Source organism: Gracilinanus agilis, chromosome 3 (assembly GCF_016433145.1).
Source record: "Gracilinanus agilis isolate LMUSP501 chromosome 3, AgileGrace, whole genome shotgun sequence".
Lineage (NCBI taxonomy): Eukaryota > Metazoa > Chordata > Mammalia > Didelphimorphia > Didelphidae > Gracilinanus > Gracilinanus agilis.
The window spans coordinates 334,251,126-334,268,643 of NC_058132.1; the positions used below are offsets into that span (position 1 = coordinate 334,251,126).

A 17,518-nucleotide genomic window follows, 5' to 3' on the forward strand; every position below is an offset into this window, starting at 1 on the left:
TCATTATTTGGGAGTTACAATAAAATCATAAACAGAATTAATCTAGCAGCCACAAACTACATTAACTTAAAATGATTCAGTGCAACAGGAAAATCAACGAAATAAGCAAGATTAATTTACAAAACTAATTAGCAAAATACAGTAAGATACAGTCTCTCTAAAACAGAAATAAAACTCATTCAGTTCCGAGGTTTAAAAGTCTACCCCTGGTTCAATTTAAGGTTCTTTTGATTGAGTTCTGCTGAGTTTAAGGTTTTTAATTTTATTTATTTATTTTTTTTAAGTTCAAAGTTCTGAGCAGTTATGGGGGTGAATATTTCTTCCCCTGAGTTTTAGTTCTTAATCACAAGAAAGTCTGAATAGGCCGTGCGGCCCCATTAAAGGTAAACACTAGTTCCACGGAGGGCTCTGCAAGTCAGGACTGGGTGGCAGTTAAAGCAGCAGCTGGGGGGTGTCATCTTTTACAGTTTCCAAATAACTAAAAATGAATTTCATATAGAGGACAATGAATAGGTATGTAAAGGTTATAACATACATTAAATAAGAAACCATGAAGTACTGGAATGAAAGATAGTAGCTTATATGAGAAGAAAAGATGAACTAGTTATGTAGTGAGAGCAGTAGAGATGACAGGTAGATGGCTCAAGTCAGCCAGTCAATCACCAATCATTTATTAAGTGCTTACTATTTTCCAGGCACTCTGCCAAAGAACAGGCAAAATAGCCCCTGCCCTCAAAGGATTCACAACATACTATATACATGGGTGTGACAACATACAATATACATAAAAGAAGATACATTTGAGATGCCAGGCACTATACCACATGCTTTACAAATATTTCATAAACAGTTCACAACAACTCTGTGAGGTAGATATTTTTATTATCCTCATTTTACAGTTGAGGAAACTGAGGCAGATGGTGGTTACCCAGAGTGACACAGTTAATGAATGTCTGAGGCTGTCTTTGAACTCAGTTCTTCTTGATTCCTGGCCAAGTTATATTTACTCCATTACTTAGCTGCCTGAGTGAAGTAATCTCAGAGGGAAGGCACTATGGTTAAGGAAGATTTAAGAAGAAAGACTTCTTGTAGAAGATGTGTCTTTAGCTGAGACCTGAAAAAAGCCAAGGAACTCCTGTAGTGATGTGGAGGAATTGGGGGGGGGGGGAGGCGGGATGGGGCAGTGAAAGAGTATTGAATTGGGAGATTGTCTTGAGTGTGGAACAGCAAGGAAGGCACTGTCACTGGATCAGAGGCTGTGTGGTAGGGAAAGGGAGGGAAATAAGATTTAAAAAATAAAAAAAACCCTCCTTGAGTGGCTTAGCTGTCTAAGAAGGTACTCTTCTGCCTATTGTTTTTGACAGTGGTGATTTTTCCTTTTTCTCTGTTAACACTTCCACACTATTTGCTTCATGCTTATTTAGCACACTGTCTGATACATAGTAGATGCTTAATAAATATGTATTGTTTGCTTTGCTGCCAATTAATTTTATCCATTTTCATGACCATTCCTCATCTCTACATTCCTACTAGAGCTATTTTTTTTTTTTAAATTTTAAACCCTTAACTTCTGTGTATTGACTTATAGGTGGAAGATTGGTCAGGGTAGGCAATGGGGGTCAAGTGACTTGCCCAGGGTCACACAGCTGGGAAGTGTCTGAGGCCGGATTTGAACCTAGGACCTCCTGTCTCTAGGCCTGGCTCTCAATCCACTGAGCTACCCAGCTGCCCCCTTAGGGCTATTTTTTGTTATCCTTCTCTACACTCAGTCCCTCCATGTCATTGTAGTTGACTCCATCCTCTCATTGCTAGATAAAATCCCTGTTCTCAGTAAAGCACTCTGACCAGTCATTCCTCTTCCCATTTGCCAGAGCTATCACTACTCTGCTAATGGAGCAAACTTCATCTTGACTTTGAATTTAACTCCATTCCACATCAACTCATGAAGTAAGAATTCCCATATTTAATTGCTAGCATTCTTTCCTCAGTGGCCATCTGAACCTCCCTTTCACCAGAGTTCCTTCCTCCTACCATAAAAGCTATTTATTACTAATACATCATTAGATTGTGATTTCCTTGAGAGAAGAGACTGTTTTTTGCTTTTTTTTTTTTTTGTATCCCCATTACTTAGTAGTGTGCCTGGCACATAGTGGATACTTTATATTTATTGATTGACTGCTCTTTAAAAGTAGGGGAGTCTATACTTATTGCTAGGACTACAGCAATGGCACAGGTGCTTCTGCCCTCTCATTTTGAAATTCCCCTTTCAGAATTATCTTGAGAGCCAAATTACAATTTATATAGGAAAATTAATTTTGCTATTTTATGGAACTATTTTCTTTAGACTTTAAAATTGTCAAATTGTATCAATTTGATTACTTTATTTACTAAATGTTTCCAAATGACTTATCAATTTTTAAAAAATTTATCGTTTTGTTTTTCTATAATATTAATTTCCCAGCAGATCCCACCTCCACCCAGAGAGCTATACTATTTTAAAAAGAATCAAAAATAAGGAGGAAAAAAATTAGTTCATAAAAACTAGCCAACACTTGAATCAAATATAGGTAGCATTCCATGTTCATAATCTGGGTCCTGATGAGTACAAACAAAGAATCCTGTGAAATGATATTTTCCAGATTTGCACTGCATATTTCCATGAGACTGGAACAGATAACCTTGTTTTACATAATCATAATTTCTAATAGTTCAAATGTGAATATATGGCATCATTTCTTGATTGTACTAATTGGAACCTGGCTGTAGGTTATGCTTTAGCAAATTACTTGGATTTTATTTGTATATGAGAGTACTAGGTAAATTATATACCAATATATTTGCTTATGAATATAACTATGAAACAAACACATAAATGTTAGTAGGTTCAGTATTAGAAATCAGATTGTTCTGAGCCCAGTCTTGTGAAGCCCTAGCTCTCTGCTACCACCTGGTGGTCTCAGACATTGGTGTTCTGAATTGAGAGCTTTTTCCCCCCTCATCTTTTATCAGTCAATGAGCATTGATTGAATGCTTCTTCCTAGGTACCAAATGTTGCAGATAACAAGACAAAAATAAAATAATTTCATGTCCTCAAGAAGTTATATTATAATGAGAGAAATGACATGTACACATATAAGTATATAAACAATATTTGCAGAATGAATACTTTTATTAATCACTTGGGCAGTTATACTATATTGCCTTTTGTTATTTTTGTACATAGTTTCCCCCAACTAGATTGCAAATTTAGGGAGGCCAGAGACCCTGTTTTAATTTTTTTCTTTTTTAAATAAAATTCCCTCATTCTTCCCTACTTCCCTACTACTCATCGAGAAAACAAGAATAACAAATCCATTAGAAATACACATATTTTCAAGCAACTGTTTTATACTTATGTTTCCTTCCCATTAACCTACACCAGTGCTTCATGCCTAGAAGGAATTTAATAAAATATTGCTGAATTGATGAACAAAATTTATAGCTCTAACATTCTTTGACTATTATAGGTAGAAGGATAACCTGAATGGAAAATATTTTGGGGATAGGAGTGAATTGCAAAACATTCCACCATCTCATGTAATGAAAACTTAGGAAAGATGGGATTAAATTCATGGGATCCCAAATAGTTGACCTTCTATTAGCTAAATAGTTGAAATTTACTTTAAAGTCTTTCATATTGTTTGAGATGACAAAATGTAGAGTAGCCATTAAACATTATATAGAAGGGGCTGTTCAGTCAGTCAGCCTCTACACAGAGCTGCATGCCACATGCGTATGCAGAGCCCAAGGATTGAACTCTGGTTACTCTGGTCCTTGACCCCTGGGAGTGCCACCATGCTAGATGTCAACTCCAAGGAAAAAAAGAATTTGAGGAACCTTTATTACCATTTGGGGAGATCCAGGGACAGGGAAAGATGATTGACATTACCATAGCTACAAGGAAATGGAAGTGTTCAAACTATACTGACAGGATACAATCAAGCTTGGAAAAGGAATCATAGCCTGAGGCTTGGGTGTAAGGCAGTGATTCCCAAAGTGGGTGCCACTGCCCCCTGGTGGGTGCTGCAGCAATCCAGGAGGCGGTGATGGCCACAGGTTTTAACATTTTTTGTATTACATTCTATTCTGAGTTCAATAATTAGTTTCATAATTTCAAAGTTCAATGTTTACTATATTTTACAAAAAAGGTAAAAGCATTAATACATATATCTTTCCTATTAATTGCTATTAAGATAAAAAAAATTAATTTCCAGGGGGTGCTAAGTAATATTTTTTCTGGAAAGGGGGCGGTAGACCAAAAAAAGTTTGGGAACCATTGGTATAAGGGAATGAGCTACTACAATGGACACTAAAAGGGTGGTCCCTGCCCAAGTGTGAGTCTTTCTTAGGAAAGGGCCTCTGATACTGTGGAAGACCACTTAAGACCAAAAAAGGGTACTTAGCATATGCCTAGCTCCACCTAACTGGGATTTACATTTACCTTAGGGTCCATTATTCAGTCTGAAACTGCTAGCCTGAGATTCCCTTCAGAGTGGATTTTCAGGGGAATGGGTAATAAGGACTAGCTTTGGGGTCTCCAACTTATAAGCTAGTCCTAAAACTTGGGGTTCATCAGATCTTAATAGACTACAAGTTTGGGGTTTCTAGATTCCATGTTGACAAGATAAACACACACAAATTAACATTATCTCTGTTCTATTATATTTTTATTTTATTAAGCATTTCCCAGTTATATTTTAATCTGATTCAGGCTCTTCTCTTGGGAGTTAGCTAGCCCATGTGGCATTGTGAGTTTGATACCTTGCAGTACTCTTACGATCTGTTATTTTATGATAAAATGTTCTGCTTATTTTGTTCTTTTACTAAATAAAACATGTTGAACATAGTTTTTCTAATTTAGCTTTCTTTATGATAAGGTTTTGTAATGTTCTTTGAATGGTGTGGGATATTGATCTGAATCAGTTAATAATGACAATTATATAATATTTCATAACTGTAGGTTTGGAGCTTTATTTATAACCTTAACTACCTTTATTGCAATTGTATTACAATGTCAGCAGGTAGTGGTGTTATAGGGGTGCAAATGGTGAGCCCCTGGGTTCAGGAAGGAAACCTTCTCAAGAATGAGAGGACTTCAAACTTAGCTTAAAAGTAAAAAGATTCATTAGTAAGATAGGATTAATGGCCAGCAAGACAGCATGAGTGGAACAACCCTAGAGGGGAGGGGTTGCCCTCCAAGACATGGCATGGTAGCATGAGTGGAGCAACTGTGGGGGGGTTGCTCCCTGGATGCCCCAGTTGAGGGATTTTTATATTCTTTACTGTAGTGTGGACTTTACTGATTGCACTCTGGCATTCGTTGGGTGGGTGGGTGGGTGTCTGCCTGAGATCCTCAGGGCTTAGGCTTTCAAGGAGTGGCCCACTCTTTGTCTATCTCAACCTAAAGGACATCCAAGGATAATGGTCTTTGCCTTGGGAGTCACAAGGACAGGATAGGGGGAAGGGAATTTCCTTGTTCACAGCCTGCCTGAGTTAAGGGGTACCGGGTCCTTGCCATCTCTGCACAGTGCCCATCTCAGTGGTAGGTTCCTTGGTTTCATTCTTAGGATCTAAATTATGAGACATATGCTAAGAAAGCTATACTAAACTACACTTTTTTGGGGGGTTTCTGACTCATAAAAATATAATAGCTAAATATAATCTTAAATAATACTATTTTAAAGTTGTCCATACAGCACAGTTAAATTTCAAATAAATTTCACTAAATTACATACAATTGCATTGTACAATTATGTATATTATAAACACATACCTAATAAAATTTAATCTAATCTTGTTATTACTAGACTTTGATTTGGATGTGCTTTTCTTAATTGAACTGAATTAGATTGACAGACTTGTTCAGTGCAACTTGGCAAAAGTCTTGGAGTAGTGTTATCCTTGGTTCCTCTCTTTCAAATTTAGTTAAACCGAGGCTGTCCTTTTTAATAGTTCTATCACCTATTTCTTTCCCTGTGTTTCCTACATGAAAGACTAGAAAAGTAGCCAGTAATTTAAGATACAAATATGCTAAAAGTATAATATATAAAAGTCTCAGTGAACCTTTTTTCTCTAAAAAGAAGCAAGTAACTTTTCATTTTATCTTATAAAAAGACAAATGAACCAGACTTGTACTATTTCTTTTTTTTTTTTTTTAACCCTTACTTTCTAAGGCAGAAGAGCAGTAAGGGCTAGGCAATGGGGGGTTAAGTGACTTGTCCAGGGTCATACAGCTAGGAAGTGTCTGTGGTCAAATTTGAACCCAGGACTTCTTGGCTCTCAATCCACAGAGCCACCTACCTGCCCTACTAACTAGTTTTTAACATGTTTGAAAAATCATGTACTATGTAAATGGAGTGTGGCTAGAGTTAGAAGAGAGTGGGTCTAGTTAGCTCTCCCAGCATGCTCCTCTGAGGGGTGGGAGTAGGGAGGGGCTTTAGTAGTGTCAGGAACCCCTATCTGGTATGTCTTCCCAATATTAATCTACCAATTACTGCTTCTCCAATATAAATTAACCAATTAGCACCAATTCACTTTTACAAAGGACTATTTACTAAGAAGGTATAGTAGTTAAAATATTATCCTTTTGATCAGATACATTCTCTCCTCTCACAGGAACCCTACCAGTACCTGCTGGCACTTGAAATAAAAGTGAGGTTTTGGGGGATGAGATTGGATGGCCAATATCAGAAGAGTAACCAGTGTTTGGGAAGGTCACTAAGCCCAATGCTAGCAAAGCCACCCACTGAGATGACACACACACCCACTAAATTATTATATAAAAGTTGTTTTAATTTTTTTTTAAACCCTTCACCTTCCATCTTGGAGTCAATATTGTGTATTGTCTCATAGATGGAAGACTGGTAAGGGTAGGCAATGGGGGTCAAGTGACTTGCCCAGGGTCACACAGCTGGGAAGTGTCTGAGGCCACACTTGAACCCAGGACCTCCTGTCTCTAGGCCTGGCTCTCAATCCACTGAGCTATCCAGCTTCCCCCTTGTTTTAATTTTTAACAAGGGAAAGTTAAGAAGTTAATTAGCAAACTTAAGCTAAAGGTTTCTATCTAAACCCCACAAGATCTAAATGTCCTGTCACCAGGAGTCTTCATGGATTTAGCTACACTGAGCTCACCTATCTTCTCTAGGGACACAGACCCTAATATAAATATCCTAGACTAACCCAAAACAATCCCCTTTCCCTTAGATACTTGGAGAGGGGGGAGATGGCATGGGCATTGTACCCCTTAACCCAAGCAAACTGTAAACAGGGTACCTCAGAGTTGTTTTGATTTGCATTTCTCTAATTATTAGAGATTTAGAACACTTAATCATGTGCTTATTGATAGTTTTGATTTCTTTATCTGAGAGTTGCCTAGTCATGCCCCTTGCCCATTTATCGATTGGGGGATGGCTTGATTTTTTTGTACAATTGATTTAGCTCCTTGTATATTATAGTAATTAGACCTTTGTCTGAGTCTTTTGTTATAAAGGTTTTTTCCCCAATTTGTTGCTTCCCTTCTAATTTTGGTAGCATTGGTTTTTTCTGTACAAAAACTTTTTAGTTTAATGTAGTCACAATTATTTTGCATTTTGTAATTTTTTCTAGCTCTTGCTTGGTTTTAAAATCTTTCCCTTCCCAGAGATCTGACAGGTATACTATTCTGTGCTCACCTAATTTGCTTATAGTTTCCTTTATATTCAAGTCATTCACACATTCTGAGTTTATCTTGGTATAGGGTGTGAAATGTTGATCTAGACCCAATCTCTCCCATATTGTTTTCCAATTTTCCCAGCAGTTTTTGTCAAATAGTGGATTTTTGTCCCAAAAGCTGGGTTCTTTGGGTGGTAGTTCTGTTTCTACTGCTGTTCTCTAGTCAATGAATAATCAGGTATTTATTAAACACTTGCTTTGTGTCAGGTAGAGTGGTAGGTGCTGAGGATACAAATAAAATGAATACATCAATCCTCATTCCTAGAGAGCTTACATTCACTTATCTCTTCTCTTCCTACTTTTCTTTTTACCTTACCTTTCTTTCATTTTGCCGGTTCTTTGTAGGATTATAGACTTAGAGCTAAAAATGGAACTTAAAAGTCATTTTGTCTAATCGGATTTTCTGCTATATTGACATTCAAAATATTTAACCTTACTTGCCTTGATGAACCAGTGAACATTTCTTTTTGTCAGTGAATCAACTAATCATAGCACATCTTTTTGACTGTTTTCTCTGTTGGTTCTGTGGAGCTTCTTTATTGTGTAATGCTAGATACTTGATATTTTTCTGAGGTTTGCATATTGAGGTTTTATTGGATATCATGTTATAACAAAATAAACATTTCAACACAGAGCACTCAATAATTGTTCATTTAGTTACATTTTGAACATTGGGTTATATTTTTTGGCAATTAAAAAAATCCTTACCTTCTTTCTTAGAATAAATACTAAGTATTGGTTACAAGGCAGAAGAGTGGTAAGAGCTGAACAATTGGGGTTAACTGATTTTGTCCAGGGTCACACAATTAGGAAGTATCTGAGGTCAGATTTGAACCTAGGACCTCTTGTCTCAGTGGTTCTTTATCCACTGAGCCACATAGGTCTTTTTTGGGCAGGCTTTTTTTTTTTTTAAGTCTTTAAGTTCATTTATTTATTTAATTTAGAATATTTTTCCATAGTTACATGAATCATGTTCTTTCCCTTTCCTCCTACCATCCCCTTCTTATAGCCAACAAGCAATTCCACTGGGTTTTACATGTGTCATTTTTCAAGACCTAGTTCCAAATTAATATTTACACTAGGGTGATTCATTTAGAGTCTACATTCCCAGTCATATCCCCATCAAACCATGCTATCAAGCAATTATTTTTCTTCTGTGTTTCTACTCCCACAGTTCTTTCTCTGAATATGGATAGTGTTCTTTCCTAAGTCTTGGGCAGTTTAATTGTAAAACTAGAATATTTGCACAAAGAGTTCATTTCCCAAGGAAAATAAATTTGAAGTGTTAATGGCCCACACTTTGTCACTTGGATTATCTCTACATTCTGTCTCTTATTATTAATAGGTTGAATATAAACTGGGATTTCAGATAGACAATCCTGTGGCTATGGACATGCCCCAGGTCAACATTTCTATTCAAGGGGAAGTCCCACGCACTTTATCAGGTAAGTAATTTTTCATCAAGAGAAGTAGTATTATATCTGTTTTATTTAGTAAGAAAATGTTTTAATTTCTGGGGAATGAATGGAAATTTCAGACCTGGATACAGGAATTTATGGTTCTTTTTATTTTCCCCAAACTAAAAAAAAAAAATTAAAATGAACACATTATGGAATAGCATTGGGTCTCAAGTAATCCTTTATTGAATTTATTGAAGCTAAGCTTCAGTACTCAAAGTATAAATGAACTTTGAAAAGCTTTCTATGTTCTTACCATGACTATTATATAAAAATTTTCAAATAAATCCCGTTTTACGAACCTTCCTAGTCCTCAGTTTATTCACTTACAGAATGATAAAATTATTCTATCATCTTCACAAAGTATATCATGGAGTATGATAATTTCTACATAGCATTATCTGCCAATAAAATTTACATTTATCCTGTTCTTTCTTTCCCTATACCTCATTTGTTAGCATCCTCCTTCTCTAATAATATTTTGTAATTATTTTATATATATTTTGTGTTTACTTTGAATATTCAAGTATCTGTGCATGTACTGTAATCTGGAAATTTTTCTGGATTTCTCACTTTCCCTCATCTCACCTAAATAATCAGAAGCCTAATTTTGTTTCTGCCTTTACAATTTTTCTCTCATCTTACCTCCTCTCTTCACTCAACAAGAATAGCTAACCACTTTAGGCTCTTATCACCTTTTGCCCAGATAATCTCAACAAGCCTCCAAATTAATTTGTTCTCTGCCTCAAGTCTCTTCTGCTCCAGTCCATCTTCCACACTACTGCCTAAGTAATTTTACTTAAAGTGCTAATCTGAGCATATGACTCCCCTTCGCTATTGTAAATATGAAAAATGATAAAGGCTGGTATAAATATATAAATTAGTATTTTAATTAAAGCCATGTTGATAGATAAAGTTATCAGACCACGCGCTTGTAAGCATTCAAAACTGCCGCCTCCATTTTGTCTCCTCGCCAAAAAGACACCACTCCCTCCTAACCCAGGAGATTTAAGCTCTTCCCGCGTCAGCGTAGACCTCCCCATGCCCTAAAGACCCGGAAACGGAAACAGCTGGACCACGGGAAATGTAGTTTTGATACATTTCCCATGTCCATAGAAATATATACACTTCTAGATGGCTTTCCCCAATTTTCACTTTTACACTATTAACTCCAGTAACTGCTTGATGCTTCTAGTATAAACTATAAACTCTTCTGTTTATCTTGTAAAGTCTTGCACACCTTGGTCCTAGCCTGCCTCTCAGCCTCTATTGATATTACTCCTCCTCTCATGTTCTGTGAGATAGCCAAACTGGTCTTTTTTCTGCTCCTTATATTCCATCTCTGGTGTCTGAATCTCTTCAGGACTGTCCCATATAACTGAAATGCCTTCCCTCCTTACCTCCACTTCAAAGAGTCCTTCTTTTCCTATAAAATGTAGCTCAGACTCTTATCTTCTGTATGAAGTTTTTCCTGATAACCCTTCTTCTAACTATTAGTAGCCTCTCTCCCAAACTGCCTTATATTTAACTATTTTGTAGATATCAGTTCACTTTATGTTTATGTTTAGTATTTATTTTGCTTTATGTTTATATATTTATTCACTTTATATTTATGTCATACTAATTTACATATAAACCTGGGGTCTCCCAATTAGTATACGAGCTTCTTGAGGGTAGGGATGATTTCGTTCTTCGAACTTATATTCCTAATACCTAGCATAGTGCTTGGTATAGAGTATACAATTATACATTTTTTTAAACCCTTTCTTGTTTTAGTAACAACTCTATAACAGAAGGACAAAGGCTAGGCAGACAAGAGTTATGAGTTATCCAGGACCACATACAGTTAGGCAGTGTCTGACATTTGAACTCGGGTCTTCTCAACTCCAAGCTACCTTGTTGCCCCACTTAATAAATTCTTGTTAATTTTATTAATTGATGCTTCTCAAAAGAATGTGAACACCTCCTTGAAGGCACAGGCTGTTTTGTTTTTGTCTTTCTAACCTCAGTGCTCAGCTCATAGGTACTTAATATATGCTTGCAGATAAAATTAATTTCTATATATTTATATATGTTGCTTTTACACATGCAGCTCAAAATTACTTTCACTTCTATTTAGTTAGTTGTTTTTTTTAGTATTTTTTTTAAACCCTTGTACTTCGGTGTATTGTCTCATAGGTGGAAGATTGGTAAGGGTGGGCAATGGGGGTCAAGTGACTTGCCCAGGGTCACACAGCTGGGAAGTGGCTGAGGCCGGGTTCGAACCTAGGACCTCCTGTCTCTAGGCCTGACTCTCACTCCACTGAGCTACCCAGCTGCCCCTTATTTAGTTAGTTTTAAATTACTTTTAATGATGAAAATTTTGCAATACATTTTCCCAGTTGTTGAAGTGTCATCTTTAACTTTGTATTTTAAAAGTTTAATTCACAACTCATCTTTTGTTTTTAACAGTATTTCGCGTTGAACTTTCCTGCACTGGAAAAGTAGATTCTGAGATAATGGTACTAATGCAACTCAACCTGACAATAAATTCTTCAAAAAATTTCACAGTCTTAAATTTCAAACGAAGGAAAATGTGCTACAAAAGTAAGATATGCAACTTTGAAAATGAGGTTTTTTACATTGGTGTATCTATTTTTTTTTCTATGCAAAGAAGGAATAAGAAGATTTTTATGATTTTTCCACATTAGTATAGTGTGAATATTTTGCACATGACAAAACAGTTATAAAGTAAGTCCATAGATAATCCCCAAATTGTATATTAGCCAAGAATATCAGTTCTTTTTTCCTGAAATCCTCTACCAAAAGAATTAACATGTAGCAAAGAAGTGTCATTTCTGGATATATAAGAGGGCATTTTTGTAGTTAAATAAGCAACATATACTTATTCTGCAGAGAGATACTTAGCTTGAGTTGGGAATTGATTAAAATATTCAGCCAGGCAATTTCAATATTAATCTAAACTACTAATTGTGGAAAGAAATCTGTCTTTAATGTGAACATTAGCCAGGTGTAGTAACATCTACATGACAGTCAGCTCTCTGAATGTTATGCCAATATTAGATCTGTTTTAGACTTATTTTTTTTTTTAAACCCTTGTACTTCGGTGTATTGTCTCATAGGTGGAAGATTGGTAAGGGTGGGCAATGGGGGTCAAGTGACTTGCCCAGGGTCACACAGCTGGGAAGTGGCTGAGGCCGGGTTTGAACCTAGGACCTCCTGTCTCTAGGCCTGCCTCTCACTCCACTGAGCTACCCAGCTGCCCCGACTTATTTTAAAGAAATCAGATTTAACATACTAGTAAAAGTAACTGAAAGACTCCAATAGTGATACCTTTTATTAAAAAAAAAAAATTATTGTGCTGACAACACTTGAATAAAATGTCAATAATAATTCTGTATATATCTGCAGTAATATTCATCTATCCATTCATTCTATTAAAATTTTCTTACGTGATACAGTAAAGTGCTAGAGTTAGAATCAAGAAGATTCTAATCTCTCCAACAGTTAATAGTTTTGTGGCCTTGGGCAAGTCACTTAAACTTCTCAGTCTCAGATTCCTTATCTTTAAAAATAAGATTAATAATACTTATGTCATGGGGTTGTTGTGAGGATCAGATAAATAATGCATATAATTAATGACCTTTACAAACCATAAAACATTCTAAAATGGCCGTACTATTATTTTCATGCTTATTTACCATAGTAGAAATCATTCTTGTCCATTGCTATTTTTGTGAATGAGTAAATTCACCCATATTTTCTTTTACACCTTAGCTTTCATAGCTAACTGGATTATTAGAGATTTTAAAATACATTTTGTTATCCTAGCCCCTTCCTTGTTTTATCTTATTTTTCATACTGGAGCAGTTCAGCTATTTTATTCTCCTAGAGAGTAGGAATAAGGAGAGGGAGGAAAAAAGTGAATGCCACATGTAGCCTGACACTTTGCAGTAACACTGTGTTCTCTTTTTTTTGGCTTTGCCATTAAATAGGTCTATGACTTTGGGCAACCAAATATCTCTTCAGCCTCAGATTCCTCCTCTGTAAAATAAGTGTCTTGGATAAGAATATTCCAGAGAGCAATTCCAGCTGTAAAAATTTATGACACTCTAAAACTAGTGAAATTTCAGTTATCTAAACATTTTTCTTGTGTGATACAGCTTTTTTTAATGAAAAGACATAATTCTCTATTTAAAAATGTATTAAATTCAAAATAAGTATAAATAGTGTTAATTTAGTTTTAACTACCTTATAACAAAAGACTAATTTTTTTCTCTAATAATACTTTTTTTATAAGACAAAGTATATTTAAGATTTTGATCTAGGAAAAAAGCTTCACTTTTGAAATTTCTTTTTATTACATTTTTCAATCAGAGCTTGAAGAAGTCAAAATTCCAATTTCTGACAAAAATGGCAACAGAACTATTTGTAAGTACACCATCACTAAATTAAAAAAAAATCATTTTGGGGAAATAAAATATGCAAGTTTTGTATGAATAACTTAATTCTTTATACAGCTCTGTATAACTGGTAGCACAGGAGTATAAGTGTTAATAATTTGTATTTGTTTCAGTTTAGTTGCTCCTTGGTATTGAACAAGTCAAGTTAAAAAGTATGTTAATGCTATTTCATGTTCTGAATATTTTGTTATTCAGAATATTCTGGATATTCAACTTTGGGATATTCTGTATGATGAATACTGTACCCATTTAATAATATGATTACTAAGACCTTATCCTCACTCAATTAAGCATTTGTTAGTTCTCTCCTATGTTTGAGACACTGGATACTAATTTAAAAAAATGGAAAACTCTTGTTTTTGAGGAATTTATATTACATCATGGGAGACAACATATGTAAGTAAGTATATGAAATAAATAAATGCAAAGTAGTTAAACAGTAGTTATTTAGAGAAAAAGGGTGCTGTGATACTTGCATACATGTATGTATGTATATATGTAGGTGTATATGCATGTATCATTACTACACATGTAGTATATGTATGTTTGTGTATATCCATCCAGCCCCACTCTCTTCTGAGTTTTAGTTCTGTATCACCAGTTTTCTACTGAACATTTCAAACTAGGTATCCCAGGGACATCTAAACTCAACATGTCAAAACTCAATTTGTTATCTTTCTCTATAAATTCTACTGTATTCCCAACTTTCCTGTTTTTACTAAAGGTACCAGCATATCCATATCTACATCTAGATATCTTTGATTCCTCTGCATAGTGATGACAGTAAAACCTGTTGGATACAATAAGATTACCAAAAGACAGACTGGCTTAGAAGAAAAGAGGGCCTAGGACAGTACCTTAGGGGGAATACTGCCAGTTAAGGGATGACATGGATGACAAGCCAGCACTGGAAATGGAGAAGGAGAACCAGGAAAGAGTAGTGTCACAAAATTTCAGAGACGAGGGAGTATCGAAGAGTTTAAGATGTCTGTAAACCATCCAATTTGAAATGACAAACAGGTAACTTGTTATATGGGACTGAAGCTTAAGGGGAGAGACTGGGACTGGATATATAGATTTATGAGTCATCTGCTTAGAGATGATAATTAAACCAAAGCACAATTATGTTTCACAAGTAGAACTTTGTTAAAGATTTCATTCTAATTACCTAACCTAGAGTAAAATGAAAAAATAACTAGCTATCCTCACAAATCAAGAATTGAAAAAATCTTGAGTGTGACTTAAATTTGGTTTTTAGTCTGGTATTAAATCAGTCAGCATTCATTAAATTTCTACTCTGCAAGACACTGGAAATATGAAAGGCAAAACTGAGAAATATATGTATATGTGTGTGTGTACACACATATATATATAAATAAAAATATACCCATTAAAAGCTTACATTCTACTAGAGACTATGCCATGTAAGTAGATAAGTAAATATTGTACAAGAAGATTACAAGATAATGTGAGGGAGGAGGCACCAAAAGCTAAGGAGATCAGGAAAGCCTTCTCAGTAGGAGATGGCACTTGAAAGAAACTAGGGAATGTGAGAGACTGCCTTTTAGGTATTTCTTTTGAAAAGGCTCAGAGGCAGAAGTTGAATTAAGTTCTGGGAATAGCCAGAAAGTTAGTTTGACTGGAATGAAAAGAATAGTATGAAATATTTTTAGAAAGCTAAGCTGGAATGCCAGATTTTTTGTTTTGAAGGAACAACTGAAACTTAAGGTCATAAAATTATAGATCTATAATTGGAAGTGTTGTGAGGAGGATTACTTTAGGAGACTTAGCAGGAAGGGCTTGAGAATTCCAAATGGAATGGGGAAGCAGGAAGTGTGCCTCTCTCTCTGAGAGACTCCATGGAACTTACATATCATCTAGTCCACTACCTTCATTTTACTAATGAGGAAAATGAGACCCAGGGAAATTTAAGGACTTGCTGAAAGTCACTTCTAGGATAAGTGTAGTGGTGATGTCTGTGCTATTTCAGCAACTATATAGAGACTGAATTAGAGATAAAGATAAATTAGCAAAGCGAGAGAAGAAAGTAGAATTAAGGAATCAAGAACCTATTTCATTAGTCAGATGAGAGGCTTGTGAACTAGGGTGTGAAAGCCATTTAAATGGAGGGATGGAGACCAATGCAACAGACATTGTGGAGCTATATTTGAAGGGACTTGGCAACTTGGATTTGGAGGTGAGGAAGTATTAAGACTTGAGAATAACCTGCAAAAAGTAATAGTACGCTCAACAAAAAAATGAGAAATTTAAAGTAAGCAGAATAGGATTTGGGGGAAAGATCATGAATTTAAAAATAATAATAATATGTTGCATTTGAGATGCTCAGGTGAGAGACATTGAGGTAGAAGTATCCAAGAAGCAATTGGTGATGAAAGCTGAGTTTTATACAGATTTAAAAATCATCTACATAGACTAGATGATAATTAAATCAGAGGGAGATGGAGAGTTTGCAGAAAGAGAAGAGAAGGGGGCCCAAGACAGCCTTAGAGAATTTGAAGAATTGCTAGGATTCCAGTTTTCCCTACAACAAAAAGTGCTTTTGGCATCTATGGATCCTTTTCTTATAAATCTTTGACCTCTTTCATATGTCTAATGGCTGGGCTAAAGGGTATGAATAATTTTAGTGAAATTTCTTGCAAAATTTCAGATTGTTTCCTAGCATTAACAGTTTCATTAACAGCATATTAGTGAGCTTATCTTCTCACACCCCCCTTCAATATTGGCTATTTTCTCCAAAATTGGGTGAATTATTTTTATATTTATCTACCAGAATTCCTTTTCAAAACATGTTTTTCAAAGAATAAGTGCTTTTCTCCTTTTCTTTTCCCTTCTTCCCCCATTTTTGATATTGTTAGTATGAATTTATACTGACGCATACTAGTAACTAATTTATGGTAAAGTATGATTAATGTGAAAATTTTTATATTTCTTAAAAGAGAGTAATATATTTTAAAAGCACTCACACATGCATTGTACTGATTTAAAAAAAAACAACTTTAAACTTTTTTTGAATTTCAGATGATCCTGTAAATGCAGCTCCTACCACTTCTACTCGTGTGTTTTATATCAGTGTAGGGGTTTGTTGTGCAGTAATATTCCTGGTAGCAATTATATTAGCTGTTTTGCACCTGCATAGTATGAAAAGAATTGAACTGGATGACAGGTACTGTATATTATATTTTTAAATTGCTTCCTAATTATTTGTATCCAGATAAGAACAAATGAGGTGAAAACAGGTCAAACTCTAGCCACATAAAGCATGCTATAGCTATTGTCCTTGTGTTTATTAACTTATTAGAAGTATTCTGAGATGATTGTGGACAAAGTATAGGGGATTTGATTATATTCAGCTTCTCTCTTCAAAGTATTGTCTTGAGTTGATTTTTTTCTTTTTCCACTTAAGAGTGGAAAGAAGAGAAAGGGATGAGAATGAAGAGGGTAAGAAAGAGTCTAAAATTCAGTGTAATTGAGAGAGGCATCTTTCAGAGTAAAAGGAAAGTTTATAACTACATAGGATTGAATAGTCCCACGATTGGGTTTTCACTGTATCTTAAGAGAAGACTGAGAGTTTTTTTGGGATTTTGTAAGTAAGGTTAACTTGGAGAGGGATAAAGGGAACATAAAATATTTTTTAGGGATCTGTGGGAGGGCAGAAGTTATACTGTGAAATACTCTTATTCTCCAAAGATAAAAGATCTTGAGATCTGGCTAATAAAATAAATGTCTTGATTGTGTTTGGAAATCTGGGAAAGCTTTTTGGTCCATGTGGCATGACCTAATTAGAGGAGGTATATATATATATATATATATATATATATATATATATAT

General features: G+C 35.2%; 1 protein-coding gene across 1 annotated transcript in view; it reads left to right on the forward strand.

The window, feature by feature from the left end:
- Nucleotides 1-17,518, forward strand: part of RYK (receptor like tyrosine kinase) — a 112,481-nt gene that overhangs the window by 31,101 nt on the left and 63,862 nt on the right. Inside the window, exons 3-6 of the mRNA XM_044670001.1 lie at nucleotides 9,095-9,194; nucleotides 11,658-11,792; nucleotides 13,584-13,637; nucleotides 16,709-16,853. Of these exons, the coding sequence (XP_044525936.1) occupies nucleotides 9,095-9,194; nucleotides 11,658-11,792; nucleotides 13,584-13,637; nucleotides 16,709-16,853 (434 nt within the window). The remainder of the gene's footprint in view (nucleotides 1-9,094; nucleotides 9,195-11,657; nucleotides 11,793-13,583; nucleotides 13,638-16,708; nucleotides 16,854-17,518) is intronic.